This window comes from Tursiops truncatus, chromosome 10, assembly GCF_011762595.2.
Source record: "Tursiops truncatus isolate mTurTru1 chromosome 10, mTurTru1.mat.Y, whole genome shotgun sequence".
In the NCBI taxonomy this organism is placed as follows: domain Eukaryota; kingdom Metazoa; phylum Chordata; class Mammalia; order Artiodactyla; family Delphinidae; genus Tursiops; species Tursiops truncatus.
The window spans coordinates 64,965,738-64,990,028 of record NC_047043.1 but is presented as its reverse complement, the minus strand read 5'-3'; the positions used below and the strand labels follow the sequence as shown (position 1 = coordinate 64,990,028).

The 24,291-nt window shown below is 59.6% G+C and overlaps 1 protein-coding gene across 1 annotated transcript; it reads right to left on the bottom strand.

Annotated features, from left to right (window-relative positions):
• Window positions 1-3,512: 3,512 nt before the first annotated feature.
• Window positions 3,513-23,784, bottom strand: GNAI2 (G protein subunit alpha i2). The gene is made up of 9 exons (XM_033865015.2): window positions 23,524-23,784; window positions 9,428-9,470; window positions 8,625-8,766; window positions 8,292-8,452; window positions 6,416-6,544; window positions 5,875-6,004; window positions 5,637-5,790; window positions 5,051-5,265; window positions 3,513-4,362 (listed from the first exon to the last, which is right to left on the bottom strand). Exons 1-8 carry the CDS (start codon window positions 23,639-23,641, stop codon window positions 5,075-5,077), a joined length of 1,068 nt encoding a protein of 355 aa, XP_033720906.1. The 5' UTR covers window positions 23,642-23,784; the 3' UTR covers window positions 3,513-4,362; window positions 5,051-5,074.
• Between the last annotated feature and the right edge of the window lie 507 nt (window positions 23,785-24,291).

Here is a 24,291-nt window from a genome sequence, read left to right as displayed (position 1 = left end):
TCTCCTGTAAGGGTGGAAACCAAAGCAGGGAAAAGAAAGAGATCCATGGCCTTGACCCCTGCTCCCTTGGATACCAGTGCCCGTTGCTGTGTGGTTAACTGAGGAGCTGATTGGCTGGCAGGCATGGACATACTTGGGGTCACACAGCTGCATGCAGACCTCAGCTGGCTTGAGGCTCTCCTTGGTGGTGTGCTGGGAGCTGGCTTCCGCTTTGGGGGTTCAAGGGGGACTTGGCGGGGGGCTTCCCTGGTGGTGCAGTGGTTAAGAATCCGCCTGCAAATGCAGGGGATACAGGTTCGAGCCCTGGTCCGGGAAGATCCCACATACCATAGAACAACTAAGCCCGTGTGCCACAGCTACTGAGCCTGCACTCTAGAGCCCGCGCACCACAACTACGGAAGCCCACGTGCCTAGAGCCCATGCTCCGCAACAAGAGAAGCCACCGCAATGAGAAGCCCGCGCACAGCAACTAAGACCCAACGCAGCCAAAAATAAATTTTTTAAAAAGGCGGCGGGGGACAGACTTGGGGGAATGCACAGCCTCACGCCAGGGATGAGGTCCCCTAGGATCTCTTTTGGGGCAACGGACCCAAGGATTGGGGTCAGTGGTTTGGGAGTGGGCCTGGACCCAGAACTCGGCCAAGGGAACCTGCAGTCCCGTCCCTGACTCCCAGGGCAAGTAGGACCTGGCTGGCCATGCCACAGGCCAGGTGGCTGGAGTCAGGACTTGTATTCTCCAGCCTTAATGGCTGGCTTGGCATTCTGGGGTGGGGGGGGGGGGGGATGGCTCTGAGGGGAGTGGGAGGATTTCCTGACCTCAGGAGGAGCTATGGGGCTGCCCCGAAACATGGTAAGGGGTTATTCTAGGTCTTGGAATCTCCTACAGCCTCAGAGGATCCAGTCCTAATGGGGCCCCCTCCCCTTTCTGCACCTGGCATCTGGGCCTCCACCCACCTGCTGGGGGTGGGAGGTCTGGCCCAGGGGAGCTGGAAAGTGGCTACAGACCAGGGCTGGCTTCTCCCCACAGGGTCTCCCTACATCCTTCCCTCTTCAGAACTCTCTCTCAGAGCTTGTCTCTTTCTCTCTTCCCAGCCGTTTCCCCACCCACCCCACCCTCCCAAATGGGTTAAAAATAGCCAGGCTGTTACCACATCAGTAGCCTGAGCAACTATTTGGAGTGGGGTGGGCCCTCTGGGAGATGGATCAGCCTTGTGGTGGTCCCCACTGGCTGGAGACAGCCTACCTCAAACTGGGATCCACAGCTTGGTCTGGGAGCAGGAGCCTGGGTCCTTTGCCTGGCCCTGCCTCAGGATCCTGAGCCTCATAGAAGCAGCTACCCATGGGTGGGGTCAGGAAGATGGTCCTTCTTAGGCTGGGAGAACGCTGGGGGACACACAGCCAAGGAGCACTGAATCTCTGGCTCTCCTCACCCAGGGATGCGGGACGGCTGAGGTACAGCCCTGAACAGTTCTAGGCAATGGGGGGATCCCCAGGAGTCACCTTCATGGAGTCCCTCCTGTTGGGGTGCAGGACACCTGGGATGCACCCCCCTGCCTACCGCCCCCCATGGCTGGGAATTTCCCAACCAAGAAAGACAAGGATGAATTGAGAGGCCGCCCCCACCAGTGCTGGGACAATGAAGCCTTATGCTCTCAAAATCAGAGCAGGGGTAGGAAGGCCAAGGGCAGGTGGGGGCCTAGCTGTCTGCACCCAGGGAAGTACTGCTTGCCAGGAACCCACCCAGACCCATTGCCAAGCCGGGTACAAGGGGATCCTGGCCAGAATCCTGCGTGGCCCACTCAGGGAGGGAGACGCTGGGTTCATCAGGCAGACAATGCCAGCTCGTCAATGGTCCCTCTGTGCAGGGTTCTCCCTCAGGACGGAAGGAAGGAATCATCTCTGTCTCCCGCTTCCTGCTGGGCGGATATCAGGGCACCGGAGCTCCCACCCCGCCCGTACATCTGGGGTTCAGCGGGATCCAGGGCTGACCGCTGAGGGCAGGAAGGGATCCTGGCTTGGACGTGGGATTCTGTTCTCCTTGTCAGTCGGCGATCCTCAGCCCTCAGTGGCAGGGGTAGCAGGAAAGGCCCGAGGGACTGGGGCGGGGACGGGGGGTGCGGGCCGTTGAACTCCTTCCGAGGGGGCGGACACAGCCTCTCATCTCTCGCCAGGACTCGGGACCCCGAGGCCGAGGGGAGACTGGCAGGTGTGCGGAGGCGAGGTCCCAGGTCCCCGGCCCTACCCTCCCACTCGCCCCGCCCTCTCCGCCTCCGCGGCGCCGACCCCGGCCCAGGCCGCTTTGTCCCGCCGAGGGCGCGGAGCCGCCGCCGCCCTACAAAGCTGCCTTTGTGCCCGGCGGCCTCCGCAGGACCCGATGACGTCAGCCTCCGCGACCGGCCCGGCGGGGCCCAGCACGGGCTGCTGCGCCCTCTGGCGGCCGAAGGCGGAAGAGCTCGCCTGGGAGCTCCGCCCAGCAGAGGCGGGCCTTTTACCGAGCCCTTCCCACAGGCTCAGAGGGCTGCAGACCCCTAGGTCCAGGTGCCTTGCCTGGAGCTAGGGGCTCACCCCACAGGCACCCCGGCCCTGTCATCTGCTGCTCCCTCCTCCAGCAATGCACGAGCACTTCCCATAGCCTCATGGAAGGCTCTGCACTGAGAGCCCAACGTAGCCATAGCCCTGCAGCTATCCAGCTGCCCTGCCGGTGGCTACAGTCACACTGAAGTGTAGCCACCTGCCTGTCCCTACCCTCCTCAGGTTTGGAGGGGGACCTCTTGGTCAGAGACCTTTCTGAACATGTCTCAAGGCCCCTGCTGTCCTCAACTTTCTGTTTAGTCAAGCCCAAGGGACTTCAGTTCTGGGCAGGGCTCTGGGCAATGTCTCAGAGCCCTGGCAAAGGACCCAGGAAGAAGGGAGGGTGTGCAGGGGGCTGCAGCCCACCTGGCTGTGTGGCCTCAGCAACGCACACTATCCCTGGGCGCTGGGCCTGGGAGGTCAGAAGTCACATTTCCTTCCGCACTAGACTCATTGGACACTCCTCCTGCTCCCAATGTGGAAGAATCCCTTAGGAGAAGAGCTCCTTAAGAAATCTGCCCCACTGTTCCAGAAGGCTGCCCCAGACCCAAGACTGCAGAGGTGCTGAGGGAAGAGGGGGAGACATGGAGGCCCCAACATGTAAGATGACTAGTCCAAGGGGGAAAACTAAAGTGGTAAGTACTGGGCCTGAGTATGACCTGCGAGCTGAGTGCCCAGGGCCCTGCCACAAGTGAGGATCCAGGTCCAGACTACCATCACCTTGGCACATCTTAGCCTGGGTCTCTGCCCCCTGGAGAGAAGAATGTCGAGCAGTTCTTGGTATTTTTTCTTTCTACATTTTATTATTTCAAACCAGGTGAACAATTCCATAAAACATGTGAAAAAAGCAAGGAAGTGTTCAACACTGAAGGACCCGGGCCTGGGGTGAGGGCATGAGGGGCGTGGCCCCTCAGCAGGCAGCGGCGGTTCCTAGGTTAGCGCTAAGGAGCTACATTTAGGTTAATGGAGCCAGGGCCCAGGGCCGCTGGGGCGGGGCCCTCAGTGACGTTGGCAGTTGTCTGGAACAGCCCTTGAAACCCAGTTCTGTAGAGGGCAGGGCAGGGGCGCCGCCCGCACAGGGGGCAACCAGCAGAGGGATGGGTGTAAACACGCAGACACACTCAAGGCACGGAATCATGGGAAGGGGGTTGGGTGGGTGCTGGTCAGGACCTGACAGTTTTAAATAGTTTTTCTTCTAAAAAGTTTTCTAGGTTTGCAGTTTTCTCTCTCTTTTTTTTTCCCTTTGCCTTTCTTTTTTTTTTTAAAAAAAAGCTACGAGAATGAGCCAGTGGACTGTGGTCTCCAGGAATGGTGGCGTCTCACGCTTCTTGTGCTTTTTCCTTTGGGGCCTCCGAGTGGCTTAGGGGGAAGGGGTTGGTGGGGGCAGGAGGCTCCCTGTAAACATTTGGACTTGGGTTGGGTCAGGGGCTGATGCTGGGCGAAGCCAGGGGTCCCAGGCTGGAGAAGTGGGTGCCCCTCCAAACACAGGCCTTGGGAGACTCAGCATGTGCTCCCCTCCCCCATCACAGAACAAGACAACAGTTAAAACCAGAACAGATGCCAGGAGGGGGTACGGTGGCCGTTCCCTGCACCTGGGATACGGGCAGGCTTCAAACAGGGAGGCCTGTGGCAACCCTTCCCCCAAGTCTCTGGAGCTGAGGGAGGGGAGAGGGGGAGCCAAGAACAGAGAGAGGAGAGAAGGGGAAAAGCGGCCAGGGGGACAGGCGGGGAGCGTGGTCCTCTTGCCCCCATCTTCCTCAGGGGCTGGGGGGAGCAGAGTCGGCGGTGGCCCTGGAGGTGGGGGACAGTCAGGGCATGGGTCGGGAGGGAGGGAGGTAGCCAGTGTGTGTCTCTCCTCCCGCCTCCCTAGACAATGACCCTTCTCCTTTTTCCCCACCCACTCGTTACCAGGGACACAGTGCCCGCCCAGAAGCCAGTGTGTGTTGCTGGGTTATGTGGGGGAGGGGAGTCTGTAGCACTGGCAGAATCCTCCCCACCTCTCCCAGGGCTGGTGGGGCCAGCCTCAGACCAGGGCCCTCAGATAGGTCAGAGGGGAAGACAGCAGGGATGAGTGCAGAGCTGGTCATACTGAGTGGTGGGCAGCTGAGGCAGCTGGGCCCCCTCTGTCATCTAGATCCTTCAGGCTAGGCCAATGGCCTGGTGGGTGAGAAAGTGAGTTTTCTCCAAGGAAAATCGGGACAGCCCTCTAGTTCTGTCCCAGGACACAACCAGGCATTTCTGCTGTCTGGACCAATGGGCAGAACGGAGCCCAGGCTTACCTGTGCCACCTCGTCAGTGCCCTGCATTCCATCGCCCTCCTGATTCAGCACCTTGTGCCTCCCTCCCCTTGCCCTCTGGTCTCCTAGCGGGTTTCCAAGTTCACCACCCCCACCTGGACTTTCCCCAGCCCCAACCGTGTCCCTTCTCTGGGCTCAGTGGCCCCACTTTGTTCCTCCCTGCCCGGCCCCCTCTGGCTCACCATCCTGCCAGGCCCCGCTGCCCCTCAGAAGAGGCCGCAGTCCTTCAGGTTGTTCTTGATGATGACATCGGTGACAGCATCGAACACAAACTGCACGTTCTTGGTGTCAGTGGCGCACGTGAAGTGCGTGTATATCTCCTTGGTGTCCTTGCGCTTGTTCAGGTCCTCGAACTTGCTCTGGATGTAGCTGGCTGCCTCATCGTACTTGTTGGCCCCTGTGGGAGACAAAATGGTGAGGACTCGTGCTGCATGTGCGGCAGGCAGGCCTGTCCCATAGGTACAGCGAGGTTCTATGCGTGTGAACTGACAAGCATATAACGTGTGACACTTGTGAGAGGGCACAGGCACGTCTGAGTGTGCAAAGAGGGGCACCTGATTGTGTGAAGGAGGATGCTCAGTGACGTACAGAGTACATGCCTGAGTGTGTTAAGAAGGGCCTTGGGGTGTACAGACACAAGTATCGATATATAAGCCTGTGAGGCACCAGCCCTTGCGTGTGTCCCACAGTTACCCTTCTGTCCAGCGGGGGGCGCCCGTGGGCCACCTGGTCACCACCAGCTCCTCCCCAGAGGCCCAGACCCCACACCTGTATACTCAGGGAAGCAGATGGTCAGGGGGCTGTGTGTGATCTTCTCCTCGAACAGGTCCTTCTTGTTGAGGAAGAGGATGATGGATGTGTCCGTGAACCACTTGTTGTTGCAGATACTGTCAAACAGCTTCATGCTCTCATGCATGCGGTTCTGGGGGCAGGACAGCGCCTTCAGCACCAGCCCCCGCCCCTACCACTGCCCCCACCCTCCCCCAGTGGCCTCCGGGCCTCTCACCATCTCCTCGTCCTCGGCTAGCACCAGGTCATAGGCGCTTAAAGCTACGCAGAAGATGATGGCTGTGACGCCCTCAAAGCAGTGGATCCACTTCTTCCGTTCAGACCGCTGACCACCCACATCAAACATCCTGCAAACACAGCACCTTAGCTCCAGAGAAGGGAGTTCTGCGAGAAGGTCCCTGCCCCATTTCACAGGCTGACCGACTGAGGACAGAGGCCTGCTCAGAGTATGGCGGCTGCCTCCATGGAATCATCCACGCTGGCCCACCTTACCCCTGGGGTTCTAAGCCAGGACACGTCTGGCCCAGCAGGGTCAGGCTGGTCAGCAGGGTAGGCTGCCTCCACATGGGGCAGGGTCAGCAGAGGCTGTGAGCTGCTGGCAACCACAAAGCCTTAAGAAACTTCAGAGTGGGGCTGCGGATCCTGGACCAGCCCTCGTTCCCAACAGCCATCGGCAGGCCCTGGAGTGAGGATCTCTTCCCTGTCACCCGCAAGGCTGGCAGCTCCTGCCCCATTACCCTGCCCACACGCTCGCTCACTTGAAGTGTAGGTCTTTGAAGGTGAAGTGCGTCTCCACGATGCCCGTGGTCTTCACGCGAGTCCGCAGCACATCCTGCTGCGTGGGGATGTAGTCACTCTGTGCAATGCGCCCCAGGTCATTCAGGTAGCTGGGATGGGGAGTGGGGCATCAGTGGGGGCCACCGGGCCCCGTTCCCTCCCATCCCCTCATTTCCCAGGCATAGCCCTTGCCGCTTTAACCCTTGCCTGTACTGCATTCACTGCTCAGATGAGGAAACCTGCACTAGCACCCCTGCCTCCTGCCTGTGGAATGGGCCTGGGAGGAGGGGCAGTTCTGTGGCTAGCCAGCCAAGCCCCAGCACCCAGGTCTGAGGCAGGCCTGCGTCAGACAAGATCCAGGGTGCTGGAACTACAGGTGAGGGCAGTGGGAGGGGGCAAATTAGTCCTTCAGTGAGAGATTCAGGATGCTAATCGGCGTAATTACGGCACCCGCCACAGAGCAGGCTGGCATGTCCTTCGATGCAGGGCTGGACAGGTTGGGGCCTGCCAGGCCCAGTGGGCTCTTTGCCCAGTAAAATTTGGGCTCCTCAGGGGGAAGGCATGAACACTCGCTTGGCGGGGGTCCCAGGGGCTCCTCATTACCAGCTCTCCTAATTAGTATCCAAGCTGCCCCGGCCAAGCCCTGAGACCAGCTCTGCTGCCTGCCTCAATATCCTTGCTGTGTCCTATGGGTTGGGTCCAGGCCTCCCAGCCACTGCCCAGTACCAGTGTCTTGCTCTTGGGGCAGGGCTGCTGGGGCGAGCCCTTGGCTCCCACCAGCAGCTAGGCCAGAGGGAAATGACCTCAGAGACGCAGAGACAGAACAGAAAAACAGGAAGGGCTATGGGGAACCATGACGCATGTGCTGTGACCTGCAAACTGTACCCTGCCCCCTACTGAGAGCCTCCAGCCCAGAGGCCTCATGGTGGGTTCCCCACTAGTTTTTCCCTTGTCCCCAACAGGTGGGCTCACCCCAGGGACCCACTGCCCCACAGCAGTCTTGGAGGATTGCTGTGAGGAGGGGCTGCAGTATGCCTGGTCCCTGGAGTTTTCCAATCTGCTCCCCACCTCTGGGTGACCTTGTCATGGCATAAACCTGCCTGGGAGGGCAGGGCCCATGTTCACTGCTGAATTCCCACACCCAGAACAGTGCTGGGCACAAGGTGGGAACTTAATGTCTGGGGAATGAAGAACGGGGATGAGGATGATGGAGGAGTGGGAAGTAGCTGGAAGGTGGCCCTACGCTGCCCTCCTTGAGTATCCTGGGCACTGAGATGGCAGTGGTTGATAGGACCCACCCCTCCTTGCCTCCAGGACCCAAAAGCTCTGCTGGCGCTGAGCCTGTGACCTCTGGGGAGCACCCCCGCCCCCGCAGTGTTTGGCTGTGACTCTGCAGCTCCTGTGAGGGGCGTGCACTCACAAGTGCATTCAGGCCCGGCGGGGAGAGTGGGGCGGCTGTCCCTGTGACTGGGGCAGGGCTCAGGTGCCATGGCCAGGCAAGACCGGCCTCCACCCACCTTCACAGAGGTCCAGCCCCTCTCTGGGTGGCCTCAGGATGGCATGGGCAGTGGGACTGGGAAAGCTGTTCAGACAGAGGGACTGGCTTAAGCAGAGGTAGGAGAGGAGACATGAGAGTACGGGGCCAGCAGCCTATCTGGGTGGCACCATCTGTCTGGATGTCCCTCCACAGCCCTGCACCAGGCCAAACCCCAGATCACCAAGACCTTGGCTGACAGTCAGCAGCTTCACGAACAGAGGCTGGCAGTATCTTTTTAAGGGTGCTCAGGCCCTCTGGTTCAGGCTATAGTCCAGGTCTCCCCACACTGCACCCCCAGCCCAGCCCCTTGGAGTACTCACTAGGCGGCAGAGTCGTTGAGCTGGTACTCCCGCGAGCGGCCAAAGCAGGCCTGCACACCGTGGTCAGCCCAGAGCCTCCGGATGACACCGGACAGATCCTCAGGGAGCACGCCCTGTTCCTCAGCCGTGCACGACAGTGCAAACAGCTGCCTGGCGTCGTCCTGGGCACAGCAGTGAGTGGTCAGCTAGTTGCAGGAGCACACCCCCACCCCACCTGTCAGAGGCAGGGAGGCCTCCGGAATGAGGCCCAGATTGGGGTGTTCTCAGTTTCCCCAGGACAAGACTTGCCCTGAAGCCTTATGGGAGGGAGGCAGGGTTGGGGAGTCCACGTACCGCGCGGGAGGGGTCAGCAAAGTCAATCTGCAGATTGCCCATGGCTTTAACAATGGCCATGATGGACTGGATGGTGTTGCTATAGACGACTGCCCGGTACTGCCGGCATTCCTCCTCTGAGTAGCCATCCTCGTGGATGATCCTGGCAGCCAGGAGTCAGGGGTTAGAGAGTACAGGGCACAGGGACCTCACATGGCTGCCTGGGGCTGCTGGGGCCTGGAGAGACCTACTTCAGAAAGGAGGAAACTGGACTTCCCTGGTGGCGCAGTGGTTAAGAATCTGCCTGCCAATGCAGGGGACACGAGTTCGAGCCCTGGTCTGGGAAGATCCCACATGCTGCGGAGCAACTAAGCCCGTGTGCCACAACTACTGAGCCCGCGTGCCACAACTACTGAAGCCCGTGTGCCACAACTACTGAAGCCTGCGTCACCTAGAGCCTGAGCTCAGCAACAAGAGAAGCCACCGCAATGAGTAGCCCGTGCGCTGCAATGAAGAGTGGCCCCCACTCGCCGCAACTAGAGAAAGCCCGTGTGCAGCAATGGAGACCCAATGCAGCCAAAAATAAAATATAATATTTTATATATATAATAAATATAATATAATAAATTAAAAAAAAAAAGAAAGGGGGAAACTGCCTCTAAACCACTCGGACCTGAGGATGGATGCTGCCTCTGGGAAGGTCCTGGACCTGGCTAACACGGCTGGGCCTATACTTGGGCTGGGTATACTGGACCCAGTACAGGCCCAGAGGAAGAAGAGGGGAAATCAAGGTTTGGAGGCTGCCTCCCGCACACAGCACTTACTTCATCTGCTTGACAATGGTGCTCTTCCCTGACTCCCCAGCACCTGGAACAAAGGGTACAGTTGGTCAGGGAGCAGGCCCAGTGGGGTTACAGAGGTAAGCCAGCCACGTGGCCTAGAGGCAGAACTCACCCTCCCCATCAATTGCACAGTGAGATGGAGGCAGTCGGGCCTGGTGGGCAGCAGAGCTACCAGGGGTGCAGCTGGCAAGGCCACAGGGGTGAAGGCAACCTCGGCCACCTGGATCCCATGGTGGACTCACTCCAGGCCCTCGCTTCCCACAAGGTCCATTGCCCACCATGGCTCCCCAGTTCCCTGGTTGAGTTCAGGGGCTTCGGCTGGAGACTTGAGGCTCAGGAGTCACCCTGTCATCCTCACACATGCAGGCTTGCCACTCTGCAGCTAGTGCTCCCCAACATGGTGCCTAGGCACAGCTAGCAGAGGAGCCCTGCTCACTCCAGCGGGGCAGCAGCCCTCTCTCCCTCCACTCTGAGCCGCAGCTGCCAAGGGGCCTGGATCCGGGCATGGCGTCATACCCCTGCCTCCCAGACATGGCCCAAGGCCCAGCGCCCTGCTCACTGGGCCCATGTCTGCTCTGAGCAGATAGAGACCAGGACTTGGGAAACATGCAGTGTCACTCACACACACACACACACACACACACACACACACACACACACACACACACACACACACACACACACACACACACACACACACACACACACACTTGGCCATTGCTGAGGGATTTGCTGGCTCTCTCTCTTGTGACTGTCATAGCAGCCCCAGAGATAGGTACTGTTTCTCCCATTTCACAGACAAGGACACTGAGGCTCAGAAAATTAAAGTCTTGGCCCAAGATCATGTTGCCAGGATTCAGAAAGGCAGGGAGACATGTACGACGATGATGCGTGGCCTGCTCAGCCCTTCTCAAAATGTGGCTCAGATGCTGCAGGACGATGCCTTGGGAGGGTGTTTTTTTTGTTTGTTTGTCTTTTTAAAAGCAGATTTCCAGGCCCCATCCCAGACACACAGCCACATCTCGAGGGGTGCAGGCCAGAAATCTGCATTCCTCAGGGAGTCTGCAGGGAAGTGTGAGACCACTCAACTCCTGGCTGGGGGATGGAGGGGGTGGAGGCAGGGTCCCACCTCTTCCCTTTGCCGCTTGCTCCCTGTCCTGAGCTCCAAGTAGAGCGCACCTCAGCTTGGCCTGGCTTTCCCTCCCAGCCTTTGCCCAGACTGTTTGCTCTGCCCCGTCACCGCCAGGCATCTCCTCTTGCCAACTCCAGGCCTTTGCCCGTGCAGTTCTCTTTGCTGGGCACACCTGCCCCATGCCCCACCTGCGTGTGTCTCAAGCCTCCTGATCACTGTGGCGGGTCTGTCCCTCTGAGCAGCTCAGCAGGGTGTGTGGTGGGGTCTGTGGGGAAGTCACACTTGAGGACTCTGGCCCCCATATCCCTCAGGGTTGGTTAAGACAACCTCAGAGGCTGAAGGGGCTAACACACAAACTACCACGAGCAGCAATAACATCCGCAATGATGATCACGGCCGAGCTGTGAATAGTGCCCCCTACGTGTCAGATGCTATTCTACGCCTATCACACCCACTAAGTAACCTCACAACAAGCCCCGGGGGTAGCTCTACTCTCACCCCCACCTCGCAAATGAGGAAACTGAGGGACTTCCCTGGCAGGCCAGTGGTTAAGACTCTGTGCTTCCAATGCAGGGGGCACGGGTTCGATCCCCGGTCGGAGAACTAAGATCCCGCAAGCCGCAGGGCGTGGCCAAAAAAAAAATTTTTTTAAAAAAGGAAACTGAGAGAGGCTGCTGTCACACAGTTATAGCCCCTCTGCAGGTGGCTCACCCTGCAGTGTTGCATGCCTGGTACTGTGGCTGGGCCACACAGTCCCTGCCACTGGGTTTACTTCCCAGGCAGACACAGGTCTGAGTCTCTGCAGTGCCCTCGGAGAAGCAGCAGACCCTGCTGAGGCCCCTGCCTGCATCCCCCCTACCTCCCACCCCAGATCCACATTGACCAGGAGGAAACTGAGGTGCAGCTGCGGCCTTCACAGCTGTGAGCCTGGGCATGTCCACAACCCAGGGGCCTCCCTGAGAAGGCCTCACAAACGCCACCAGCTGCCTGGAATCACTGGGCTTGACTGTCCCAGGCCTGCTTCCCAGGATAGGGGAGCATTGGGGGTGGCACAAATGGGCAGGCTCTCGACAGGCTGGGGCATGAGCCCCTCTATCGGTCCGGCCCCTGGGCACTAGAGGCCCCAGTCCCAGTGCATTCCCCTGGGTGTGGGCTCTGGTCAGTGGCAGCATCCCTCCCTTTCCCTTGGGCTGTGCATGGCAGGGGAACAGCTAGGACCCCTCAAACTAACACTTCCCACCTGCAGAGTGGGGACATGGGGAGAGGGCCTGGGAAGGCCTGATGGTGATGCCTGATCACTGAGGCCCTTTCCCCAGGGCCCAGAATATCCATGGGGCAGGGAGGACAGCACTGGACTGGCTAACCACGAGGGCCAGGTGACCGCCTGGCTGTCCTTCCCACCTAGTCACTTGCTCCCACAGAGCAGGAGGGAGGGAGCACATCCTGGAGCAAAGGAAGACCCAGGAGCCACAAATCTCAGCCAGTGCAAGAGTGGAGGCCAAGGATGCAAAGTGATGGGTCAGATCGATCATGCCGTCCCCAGCCAGGCGAACTGAGACTCAGAGCGGGTAGATCTCCAGGGCGTAGGGGACCACAGGTGAGGGTGACTTTGGGACCACCGTCCACCTGAGGCACCAGTCTCCTTGTCTGGCCCTTTGATTACTCTCTTGGTAAAGGGTGTGGGCCACTCCATGACCCTGCCCAGAGATGGGGATGACAGCACAAACTTGCTTTGCATCTGATTTTCCTAGCTGCTGCAGACCTGGCAGACACTGAGGTTCCCTTCCCTGTCCCCTTCGAGCCTCAATCTCCCTTCCTCTCCCTTTGAAGAGTTTGGAGGACATTCTCTGCCCCCCGCAGGGGTCATTTCAGAACAACTCCCATTTGACAGGTGGACAAACCAAGGTCATGGAGCCCTCATCCCTGGAGTCAAAGCTGTCCCGTTGTCCTTCCAGCAGCTGTGACTCAAGAGGGAAGGAGTTAAGTGGCAGGACAAGGGTGTGATGCTGGCAGCCAAGCAGGAAGCAGGGGAGAACACCAGGACAGAATCAGAGGCATGGCCCAGGAGCAGCTACAGCAGATCAAGGGACAGAGGTGGGTGGGGCCACAGCATGATATCCCGGTGGACACCCTGGTTCTCGGGCAGCCCACAAGCTAGATGCCCCAGGAACTCCTTTTCCATCGGGGCCTGATGATGTTCCCCTGTTAGATAGGCTGGTACCTGGAGTGGAGTTTGCTTGTACCTTGCTAATCCTGGGCACCCAGTTCTCCCCACCCAGCCCTGCACCTTCCCTTCAGAGAAGGGGGCTTCACTAGCTGGATCCGGATTGCTGCAAAGGTGCTGGGTGGGGGGAACTCAGCCAGTAGAAGGTACCAGGAGTCTCCTACCCACAGCTGGCCCACCAGGCGTTCCTTCTCCAGCTGAGACCAGAGGGACCCACAGAGGATCCCTGGGGTGCCCTCAGTGTTCCCACTGGGCCATACCTCTTCCCACCAAGGAAGAAACCTCTGCAGCCCTTGCCCTGGGGCGCAGCTGCTGGGCCCCCAGCAGGCAGGCAGTAATTGCCGAGATGTGCTGGGTGACAGCGGCTGCTCTGCATTAGAACATCTGCTTCCACTCTGGGAGCGCTGGGCCCCAACGGAGGAGGGAACAGATGGGGGAAGGGAGAAACAACGGCTCCACCTGCCTGAACAAGGCCAGCAGGGCCTCTGCAGCAGAGACAGGGCCACTGGTCCAACGGCTTGATGCTGATCCCAAGCCCCAACATCAGGTCTCTGCTGTCGTCTATCTTGAACCCTCTACCTCCCAGACAAGGCTTTGTCCTGCAGGGAGGCCCTGACATGCCGCTTTCCTCTCTGGCCCCACTTTCCCTTCTGCAGAAGCTGTGAAGCCTCGAGTGGCCAGCAGGCCCATCTCTCACTTTCAGATCCTCTCCCAGAGGGAGGTCCAGACCTGCCAGAGCCCTGGTGTCCACCCCGATTCTCCCTGAGATCTCCAAGAGCTGCAGTCCTATCCTGCCCTTCCTCTGACACCTCATCTGTGAAACAGGATACCACCATTATCTCGTCCGAGGAGACGGGTGAGTGCCCAGCACACGGTGAGCATTCAGATCAAAGTTATTATCACTATTTCTTTTACCCTTTGGAAGATGACAGATTTCCCCAAACCTCTCATTTCCTGCAACCCACAGTGACCACGCTGCATAGGTCACTGCAACCGCAGCCTGCAGAGGGGCCTGCTGTGACCATCTCATTTTGAAGGCGAGTTTCTGAGGCTTTCAGACAAAGCACAGCACAGGGCAAGGACCCAGTGGCTAAGAGGCTGACTCAGCAGTGGTGGTTCCCTGGCGGGACTTGTGTAACCTGGGACCAGAGTCAGAGCCACTCACTCCTTTGCTGGCTTTTTGCTCTTAGTTGTCACTTCCCTTCACAACCCGGCACTTCTCCACAGCGGGGTACTCCTTCCCGTCCAGCAGCCTCATGGCAGACACTGCTCACTGGCTCTCCTCACCCAGAAGGCTGGGCAGGCTGGGTAACAGGCCTCCCCGCAGAGGCTTTTGTGCTGGTGGGCTCCCCTGGAACATGTGGGGCTTGGGAGAGCAGCCAACTGACGTGGCAGGCCTGAGGGCAGAGATTCTCAGAAGCGGCAGTGGCTGGGACCACAGGGTAGACGGGCAGCAGCCCAGCTCAAAACCCACAGCACGGCCCCGCCCCCTAGCCCCCACCGCCCCCCTCCCAATCCCCTCCCCTGGCCTACCCTGGCGGGGGGCACTGGGGGAAGGTAGGGGTGAGCCCTGGGAAGCCCACCCCGAAGACAGCCCTGGCACCACCTCCCACGGTCATCCCTGGAAGGTGCCACGTCTCCAGCGCAGCCTGCGGTTCTGGGGCCCCATAGCTCCCGGCCCTCGCCTGCAGCCTTAGGGTCCCGTCCCGCCACCACCAGGGGGAGCCCGTCAGCCAGAGACCCGGTGGAGGAGGTGGGGGTTGGGCGGCGCAGAGGCGCGTTGGTTTCTGGAAAGCAGCCGCGGCTAGGGGCAGCTGGGGGAGGTGCCGCAGCCATGGCCCCCTCCCGAGCCTGGGAAGCCCTCGGCCGCAGAGACGCGGCACGCCAGGGAACAATGGAGACGGCAGGGAGGGGCAGAGGGCCCCGCCAGACAAAGGCCCTCCAAGCCCCGCCCCTGGTGTCTCTTCCTTCCTCCAGGTGCTGCTCTTTGGCCCCCTCACTCCCTCCAAGGAGGCTCAGCTGGGGTCTGGCACTGAGAGGGGCCGGGCAGTGGGTCTTGGATGGAGCCTGTGACACCGCCACCCACGTGCGTGGCCTTGGCTTCCTCCAGGTGCCCCAACAAACCCGGAACCTCCCTCCCTCCAGCCTCTGCCACTTGGGAAGCCTCCAGCGGCTTCCGCGGCTTCATGATGCCCATCAGGGAAGCACCAACAACCAGGGCCTGGCCTGCTACTGCCAAGTCAGAGCTCTCTGTGCAAGGGAAATAGGCCTCGGGTCCTGCCAGACATGGAGAGGGCTTTCCAGGGCAGGGCTGTGTCTCCCTCAGTGGGTCCCTGCCCACTGTACACAGAGAAACTGAGGCACCACGTAAGGAAGACCACCCTGGAGGAGAGGAGGCCCTGAGACCTGTGCACTGTCGGCCACTCAGGCTACAGGTCTCACCCTCCACAGGAGCCAGGCGGTGCTGGACAGGGCCCAGGTCATACAAGGAGCCAGGCCATTGGCACACCCCTCTTCTTGAGGCTTCTTCGTTTAAGAAATCGCTTTGCTGTTTTCAAAGAATCTGAATAACCCCTACCTTTCTTCCTGATTCACTGTGGTAGACCCTGGGTGAGATGCCCATGCCTGGGCCTCAGTGTCCCCATCTATGAAATGTACCCCTCAGGGGAGTGTGCCAAGCCCAACGCCTGCCCTGAGCAGCCTCCCTTGGGTCCTCACACCCACCCCAAACTGTCCAGCCCAAGCGGGCAGTTTGCCTATGTGCTCACAAGCCATGGACCGTGCTGAGAATCAAGACATCACAGGTCCCAGCACTGGGCACAAAGAGAGGAGAGGACAGCCTGAGGTCACACAGTGAGGAAGACGGGGGAGTGGGCGCTCTGGGCCCCGAAGTCTTGACTGGCCATGAGGATGCATGTTCTCAGCTTTGTGTGTGGCCTCATGGCCCACCGACGCCTTGATGCTTCTGCTGCTTCTGCTCTAGCTCTCCTAAGGCTTTTAGGCTCCTCAGTTCCCTAGGGCCTGGCCTGACAACCCAGAGCAAAACCCTGGGAACCTCCGTGGGGGAAGGCAAGGCAAGAAAACTTGGATTTTGGAGGCCAAGTAGCATGAGGACCGGCCTCACCACGTCTCATGCTGTAGCCAGCCCACACCACAGACATATCAGTCTCCACACAGTACCGTACACGGGCTTTGCTCTTAGTGGGGACCCTCTGCTGAAACACTCTTCCCTGCTCCTCATCTGGACAACTCCCAGTCTTCAGGTTCAGGGGCCCCCATGCTGGACTCTGACAGCCTCTGAGCTTTCCTCAGGCCTGGTCTCAGTCCAAGCCTGGGTGCTGTGGGAAGCACAAGCGTAATGTTAGGGGAAGAGCAAAGCGCTAAGCTGCCTGACTGTGACCTAAGTATTCCCGTGAGGGGACGTGGGCCAGATGTATTAGGACGAGGTCACCCCATGGCCACACAGCAGATTTCTGGCTTTAAGCAGGAAAAAGATTCACGCACAGAGTCTTGGGTCCCATCCTCCTGGGCAGATGGTCCCCTTTCAATCTCCTAAAAGAATTGAGGCCCCCCAGGCATATGCAGAACACATGAGCACCCAGAGCATCTGCCTGTCATCCTGACTGAGCAGTTCTTGCCAACTGGGCACAGGCTCCTGAGGGGTGACAACAGTTGGGGGCAGGTGCTCAGGGTCACTACCTGGGTCGCATTTTGGTGTCTCCACTTATTGGGTAAGTCACATGATGTCCCGGACCCTCCGTTTCTGCATCAGTGAAATGGATGTAATGTCAGTCCCAGCCTCGCAGGGTTAAATACGATGAGACCAACCCTACACGATAGTCATCAATCAGAGGCAGCTGCTGTTATCACCAGAGGGGAAACTGAGGCCCAGTGAAGGCACCCCCAGGCCCAGTGAGTAGTGGGGTGGGGGGAATCCTTACGCTGGATCAAGGGCCCTCTGTCTACCCCCAGGCAGGGGAAACCCAGAGTGAGCTAATCCCGGGGCTGCTGCTCCATTTCCGGGTATTCATCTGGGCCTGCAGCCGGCCTTCCGGCTTTGGAGGGCAATGGCTGCTCGGGAACATAGAAGCAGCCCTCTGCTTTCCTGCTAGCCCCCCTGCCGGCGTCCCTCTCCCAGCCACCACTTCCTGTGGTCAAAGGAGGGGCCTGGAATCCTTCTCAGAGGCGCCACCTTCTCTGAGATCTTGGGCCCAGTGGTTGCTGGGACAGGACAAGGGACAGAGCTGTCTAGATTGACTCCAACCCAGTGACTACCAGTAGGGTCGCCCACAGGCATATGCAGATGAGCCTGCACAGGTGGGGCTCACCTTCTAAATCCCCCAGTTGAGCTGGCTCACACTCCCCACCCCAGTGCAGAGTGTGAGCGGCTCTCTAGCCTCTTCCCCTTTTGGGCTCCTCCTCCTCCAGCTGCTTCCTCCTTTTCCTCTGGTGTGGACACCACTTCCCTGAGAGGCCCAGCCCTGCCATGCAGACTTCACTGCCCCTCCTCCTGCCCGGGGCACAGTAGGTGCTGCCATCAACACCCCCTCTGGATATTCTGAGGCTGTAGCAACCATGGCACTCCGGAACGCTCCGAGCCATAAGGACACCTTCTCAACAAGGCTTATATGATCCCACCTCTAGGCTTCGGTTCAAACTGGCCTGGCATTTACTGTCAAGCCTTGGAAGTGTACCCAGAAGGCCAACACTGAAGGTCCAGTCCAGTTTAGGGAATGTGTGGTTATTCCAGGGAGATTATTCCTCCAACCACCAAGATGACCATAGCCCCAAAAGCAGCATGGGGTGAGGGTGGAGTGTTTGGGGTTTAGTAAGAACAAGAGCTACAGGCTAGAGAGGCTGGGTGGGGCTGGGCAGAAGGGGCCCCACCCTGCACCTGTGGCTGAGGGAGGGGCTGCCTGAGAGCTGCAGGTAGTAGGGCCACCATCAAAGGGCCTAGTCCTTGCCCTCCCCAGGGCATTCTTAGGCAGGCCCATCAGCTGTGGCCTGGCCAGAACCTGTTAACTCCTTTCCCCCACTGAACTTTTAGGTTAGGACTCCTGCCCTGAGATACTGGGAAGGTGAGATAGAAGCTGGCCTGCACCCTGCCCCCATCCTGCTGGGGAGACAGCACTTAGGCTCTGGGTCGGACTGTCTCGTCCTCTGCTGGGGATGTGGTGAGGCAAGGCCCTGGTCCCTCAGAGGCTAAGGGCTTATGTGGACAAAGCTTCCTCCATCCTGTTCCTGCCAAAAGAATGGGTGGCTTCTAGTGACAGAGACCGAGAGAGACACATCTAGGGACTTAGATCGAGGGCAGGGTGTACAGGACTAGTGTGCCTGCCTCTGGCCCAAGCTGTCCCAAGTGCCAGCCCCTGCTCTGCTGGAGCCTAGGGACCTCACTGGGATCCCATCAGGCCCCACCCCCAGCTACCTGCTGTCACTTGCTGAGCAACTGGGCAACGTTTGCAGGCCTGGGTATCGATGATGTTACCCAGTGACCCGGCAGCTCAGGCCAGCCCAGGGCCAACCCTGGGCCAACCCAAAGAGGTCCTTGACCATGCCAGTCCCCATCTGGCAGCCTAGGCTCCAAGTCAAGCACAGTGGGTGGCTTAACGCTGCCTCAGGTCCTGGCATGGAAGCCTGAACTCCCCAACTGGCTTGACTTCCACCTCTGGCCACAGTGGCAGGCATTCCCTCTGTCCTTACCACCCGCTCTGACCTCTGTCTGGGGTTCTCCAACCCCCAACCCTCCTGGGATACCCTCAGCTGAGCTCCAGTGTCACTTCCTTTGCAAAACCGCCCTTATTCACCCAGTCTCCCAGCTCAGGGGTATCACTTGAAGGACCCAGTTTCACTCCTATCCTAGAGGTACAACTTTTCATGTTGGCTGCACCGACATTGGAGTCATGGGCAGGGGCTGAGCCCAGGGGGCCTGAGCAGGACCTAGGCAGAGGGGGTCAGAAAGGGCTTAGACCCCTACTCACTCCCTCACTTGGGAGCCCCAGCACTGCACCACCGACTCAGGAAGACAAAGCCTGGCTTAGCCTGGGGGAGGGGTGGGAAGAAGAGACTCTGAGGCCCAAGCTGCCCCACCCCCCATTCAAGTGCTAATGAATCCAGCCTGAAGGCGGGATAGCAGGATAGCGGGATGGTGGGATGGTGAAGGCCATGGGGAGAATAGGGAGGCTGGAGGCTGGCCTGGGTACCAGCCCACGCGGTACCCAGGGCCCTGACACACCCCCAACCCTAGACCCCCAGGAAGGTGGCTCAGTCCCCAGAGGTTGGGCCTAAGGTCCCCAGGACAGTGTGTCACTCCAGATGGCACCCAATGTCTGCAAGCCTCAGTCTCCCGCTTGCTGTGAGCAGCTGCCTAAGGGAAAGGGAGGGGGTTCCCAGGGGCTCCATACTGTAGCCAGGCAGCCTCCAGGCTGGGGAGATCCCTCCCCACCAAACTCTCAGCTCTGCAGGAGTCAGCAGAGGGTCCCCCACCTGTTTGCACACCCCCAGACTTTGGTGTACTGTCCCCACAACACCTGTGGCTGTAGGCAGGCACTGCGTCCCAGGTTATGGATGGAGAGCCGGTCACCTACTAGGATTTCACCTGTCACTGGGTTTCTCAGCCAGTACACTAGGTGGAGCTGGGATTTGAACCTAGGTCTGTGTGACCCCAAGAGCCAGTCTAAGGAGGGTGAGCCCTCCTCCCCACAGGCCAGGAAACACCCACCCAAAGGCTTGGGAACCAAGTTGGTCCCTCTGCCCCCAATGCCTGACCCTGGCAAATGTTGCTAATTTTTCAAGGCCACCCAGAGTACCCCTTCTCCAGGAAGCAACGCCCCTGCATTCATAGGCATCATTAGACTCTACCCATTACCTAGCCAGCCAGGATCCTGGGCTAGCCCTTCCCACTAACTCCAGCTACACCAAGCCCCAAGCAGCAGCCCCAGAATTATTTATCCCTGTTCACGGATGTTCGCAATAGTTTCACTCTTTCCATACACACTGAATAGGCACCTACAGTGTGCCACGCCCCTTGTGAGAGACACAGACAGGACAAAGGTCACAAAACTCCCTTCCTTTTCATTTGATAAACCTAACTGAGCCCCTGTATGTGCAGGCTCCGCACTGGCCAGGCCAAGAACTCCTGCAGCATTACTCTGGTCTGAGCCACATGACTATGGGGCAGCTCCAGCCCTAAAAGCTAGACAGGCTCTACTGGAGTGGTAGAGACAGCGGGCCTGCAACAGTCCCCAAAGAGCCTGAGCTGAAAGGAAGAATGTAAAGCCAGTCTCCCATATGAACAGTTGGAGTCCCTACTGTGTGCTGTGCCCTGTGACAGGCTGCACACTCGTCAGCAAGAGATCTGCATGGAGTGGGATAAGGGCTGTCTCTGAGGTGCCAGCATAGCCTGATGAGACCAGGAGGAAACAGCCTGAAGAACTTTTCCCTCAGTCTCCCAACCCCCCAGTCCTGGTCATTGGCCCTACACTGAGCCCTTGCCACCTGCCCATGATATGGCAGGCGATGGCTCAGTGACCGCCATCTTGCTCCTCCATCTACCCATCCCCAAGGCCAAGTTCACACCAGTAGCACTGCTTTCATTCAACAAACAGACAAGAAGCACCCAATAGGTATCATGCTCCATGCTGGCACAGAAGGCTCAGAAATGAACAGGACGCAGCCCTGCCCCTGTCGCAAGGGAGGGCAGCTGTGACCTGGACAAATACCACACTCTGATGGGGGTAGCGCTGGGGGGTGTGGGGGCGGGGGGCAGAGGAGCCTTGGAGAAGGGGGTCTGTCAAAGAAGGATCCTGGGAGACGATCCCTGAGCAGAGTCTTAAAGAACGATCAAGTAGGAGTGAAACGGCAGAAAAGTACATCAAGGGAAGGGAACAGATACAAAGTCCCAGGGGCAAGAGAGAACTGCTGTATTTATACCCTGAAGCCTTCCTGGGGCCAGCGATGGGCACTGTCTCTCCCTTCTCTGTAGACTGCCCACACAAGCCCAAACAAATCAAAGTCACTCTCTAAACACACACACTCTGGTTTACTTTCCCCTAAGTGCCCAGCCTGAGCCCCCAAATTCTACCTGGGGACAGCTGGTCAGTCAAGTTGAACTGGGTGGAGGCAGGGGTATCGCTGAAGTAGGGCTGGTATCAGCAACTCTGCTCCCCCTACCAAGCTGCCGGAAAAAACCCTCTCACCAGTTAGTGTGTATCACATCTGCCTTTGCCCCGGTGACAGTGACAGTGACTATATCCGCTTGCTGGCGGGGCAACCCAGGACGGGAAGGAGCCAGTATGCGGGTGGGGCAGCAGGCGTGGTTCTGGCTGGGAGGCAAGGCTGGCAATTGCCCAGCCTGAGTTCCGTTGCCTGGACAGGTCTTTCCGCTACGTGGGACAGGCACCCAGCTCTCTGAAGCTGCCTCAGCTAGGCTCCCATCACCTCTTTGTACCTGGACAGGAAAGGGATGGCCAGCCAGGATCCTCCTCCAGGCAGTCCTGGCAGATTGAGTCCTCAATTTCAGGCAAAGTTTGGTCTCCCAGCCCCTTACAGTGCATCCTCTGCAGGGTCTTAGCCCCCACTCCCCACTCCCAACAGGAACCTCCACGAGGTCCCTGTTCCCCCCATCCTGGGCACAGCACTCCTCTGGCCCAAACCCAGGAAGCCCATTTCACAGAGAAAGCAAAGGCCAGAAGGGCAGAATGCTGAGATGGACTCCCCAGTCTAGAACATGCTGAGCATTTCTAGGGAACCCTGCACCCCTGGTTGCTGCCGGCCCAGCATGGGAGGGGTGGCCAGTCCTAAAACCTGAGCCGGGCTCCAAGCAGCAAAGACTGGTGGAATGGGGTCAGGACACAGAACAGGCCAGGAGCCCCATGGCCCAGTCCCACATCTTCTCGGGCACTGCCATAACTGCAATCGGCCTGGGAAGGGGCTGGCTAGAGACCCCCTGGCCGGGCACTGGGAGGCAGCAGTACCGGAAGCAGTACCCTCCCCAGGCCCAGCGGGCAGTAGCGATGGGCATTCCGCCGCGTCGCCACCCACTCGCTGCTGCCGCTGCCGCACTCGCAGCAGAGACAGGAAGAGGCAAGCGCCCAACGCAAAACAGCCCAGGAGGCTGGGCCGCCGCCCCTTCCCGCCCCTTCTCTTCCTCCCCGCAGTGGCAGAGGAGCGGATGCCATTTTGAAACCTCCAGGGCTGTGCCCCTGAGGCCAGGCCCCCAGGGACAGTCAACAGATGGGCCCAGGATGGAAGACATGCTGTCCCTCGGCCATACGCTCAGCATGAAAAGCCCCGCTTTTCACAGCCTGGGGACCCCACGCAGCTCTGGGGCTGAGGGGCCACACCCCCCCCACATACAGGTCCAGCCTCCAATGCTGCCGCGAGAGCCTCCCTCAGCCCCATGCCTGAACCCCCCCCAAATCAGGCCACCACTGGGCACCACACCTGTTCCCAGGGGGAGGCTGGACTGGGACAACTACCAGGCCCGCAGCCTCTGCACAAATCCACTTCAGATGCCCACCCCCAGCAGGCCCCCAACTACTCAACCAGCTGGTCCACCACTCACAGGGCCTCAAGATCCGACAGGCCCACCCACCCCCGGAGGCCACTTCCCAGGCCTTTGGGCCCAGAAAGGGTGCGGGAAGACTAGCACCAATCAGCATATCTCCTTGGCCCGCCCACCGGGGGCAGCAATATGTCGGCTGTCTCACCACTTCCACTTCCCCCCACCCCTCAAGCAGCCACCATCTTCCCTGGCCTTGGAGGCGACGCAACCCAAACTCCACACTCGCTCCTACTCCCAGATGCCCCCCTCACTGGCCCAGACAGGGTTTAGAAACTGGGAAACAGATACCCAGCAGAACTCCCTGGGAAGCTTGAGGCCAGGTCCCCTCCCCCAACATGACCAGTGGAGCCTCAGTCCAGCCCCTTAGAGGTCTGGGGCCAGTCCACTCAGCCCGGCCCACCTGGTGTAGGAGGGTTGGGGGAACCTGGAGAAGGCCAGAGTGTGGGAAAGGACTTAAGAGCAGGGGAGCAGAGGGTTTGAGGAGAGATGTGTGCAGAGAGGGAGCTGGTGGGCCAGATGCAGGGAGCAGGGGTCTCTAAAGGTTTGGGGGTTCTGGCTGGAGAGAGAGCTCATAAGCAGTCATCCCACTTGAGAGGTCCCTTGGGGTCAAGGTGCACAGGTGGAGAATATTGGGTCCAGAGTAGGGATGGGGCACAGAGGGAGAAGGAGGGAGTGACTGGGGGCCTGGGAGGGGCCCTGGAGATACTCATGCCCAATAGGAATAGGGGGAGCAGGTGAGGGAACAGGTGGTGCCTGAAGGTGGGGGCCAAGTGGGATTCTGGGGGGTTGGGTAAAGTCTAGGGAAGTATGAAAGGACAGGCAGGGGCTCTGAGGATCTGCGAGGTTGGTCAGCAAGGGTGGATGGTGAAGCAGAGTTCTGGGCAGCGGGTGTTGGGGCACTGGTGGCTGGATTTGGGGGTTTGGGGTCTGGAATGAGTTGAGGATGTGATCTGAGAGTCTGGGCTATGGATCAGAGGTCTAGGCCAACCCAGAGTTTTGATCCATTATTTGTATGTCCTTGCCAGGCGGGTTTGGGGGGTTCAAGTCCAGGTGTGGGGGGTCCAGGCCGAGTCTGAGAGTTCGAAGCCCTAGTCCTCAGGTCAAAGTCGGGGATTTGGGCGGGGAATCGGGGGTCCCAGCGCAGGGTGCTGCCTCACCCAACAGCAGCAACTTCACCTCCCGCGCCGCCTTCTCTCCGTCTTCCCGCAGGTTCTTGTCGATCATCTTGGAGCGCTCGGCCGCCGCCTTGTCCTCGGCGCTCACGGTGCAGCCCATCCCGCCGTCCGCCGGCCCGGCCGCTGCCCGGCCCTCACACGGCCCCGGCCCAGCTCGGCCCCGCCCGACCCACTCTGCTCCCGCCGCCGGCCCTCTACGAGTAGCTCCCAGGTCGGCAGTTCCGAGCGTCTGCGGGCGGTGCCTTCCAGGCCGCCGCGCACGGACCGCAGGGCGGGCAGGGGGTGGGGCCGGAGCGAGTCAGGCCCGGGTCTGGGACGGGGCGGGGCCGGAGGTGGGGCCATATGAGATTCGGGGCCGGTGATTGGCGAAAGCGAAGTTAGGTGCGGCCCAAGCTCGGCTCGGGCTGGAGGCGGAGCCACGCCAAGGGATAGCGGTAGGGGTAGAGCCTAGCCCAGAAGGATTGAGCGCAGGGCGGGCTGTAGGCGGGGCCGGACTCCGATTGGGTGCGGGGCGCCTGGAGCTCCGCGGCCCGACGGCGGGGGCGGGCGGATCTCGTAGCCTGAGGATGGAGATCCAGTGCACCTCAGGGGCCGAGCAGGAACCAGTCCTCTTAGTTGGGCGAGCAGAGCGGAGGAGGCGTGTCTTCGTCACTTGTTAATGAACCCAATAAACTTGTTTCAGGATCCACAGCGCCCCGGAGGCTCTCTGGAGTGCGGCTTTCTTAGTCTTAAAGCGGGGTTGGCCCCTTC

Excerpts from the sequence above, each read along its gene's own strand:
- GNAI2 (XM_033865015.2), bottom strand. The coding sequence starts at position 23,641 with ATGGGCTGCACCGTGAGCGCCGAGGACAAGGCGGCGGCCGAGCGCTCC. Across the intron at positions 9,471-23,523 it reads GGTGAAGTTGCTGCTGTTGG|GTGCTGGGGAGTCAGGGAAG; the intron begins GTGAGGCAGCAC and ends CCTTTGTTCCAG. Across the intron at positions 5,266-5,636 it reads CTGCTTCCCTGAGTATACAG|GGGCCAACAAGTACGATGAG; the intron begins GTGTGGGGTCTG and ends TGTCTCCCACAG.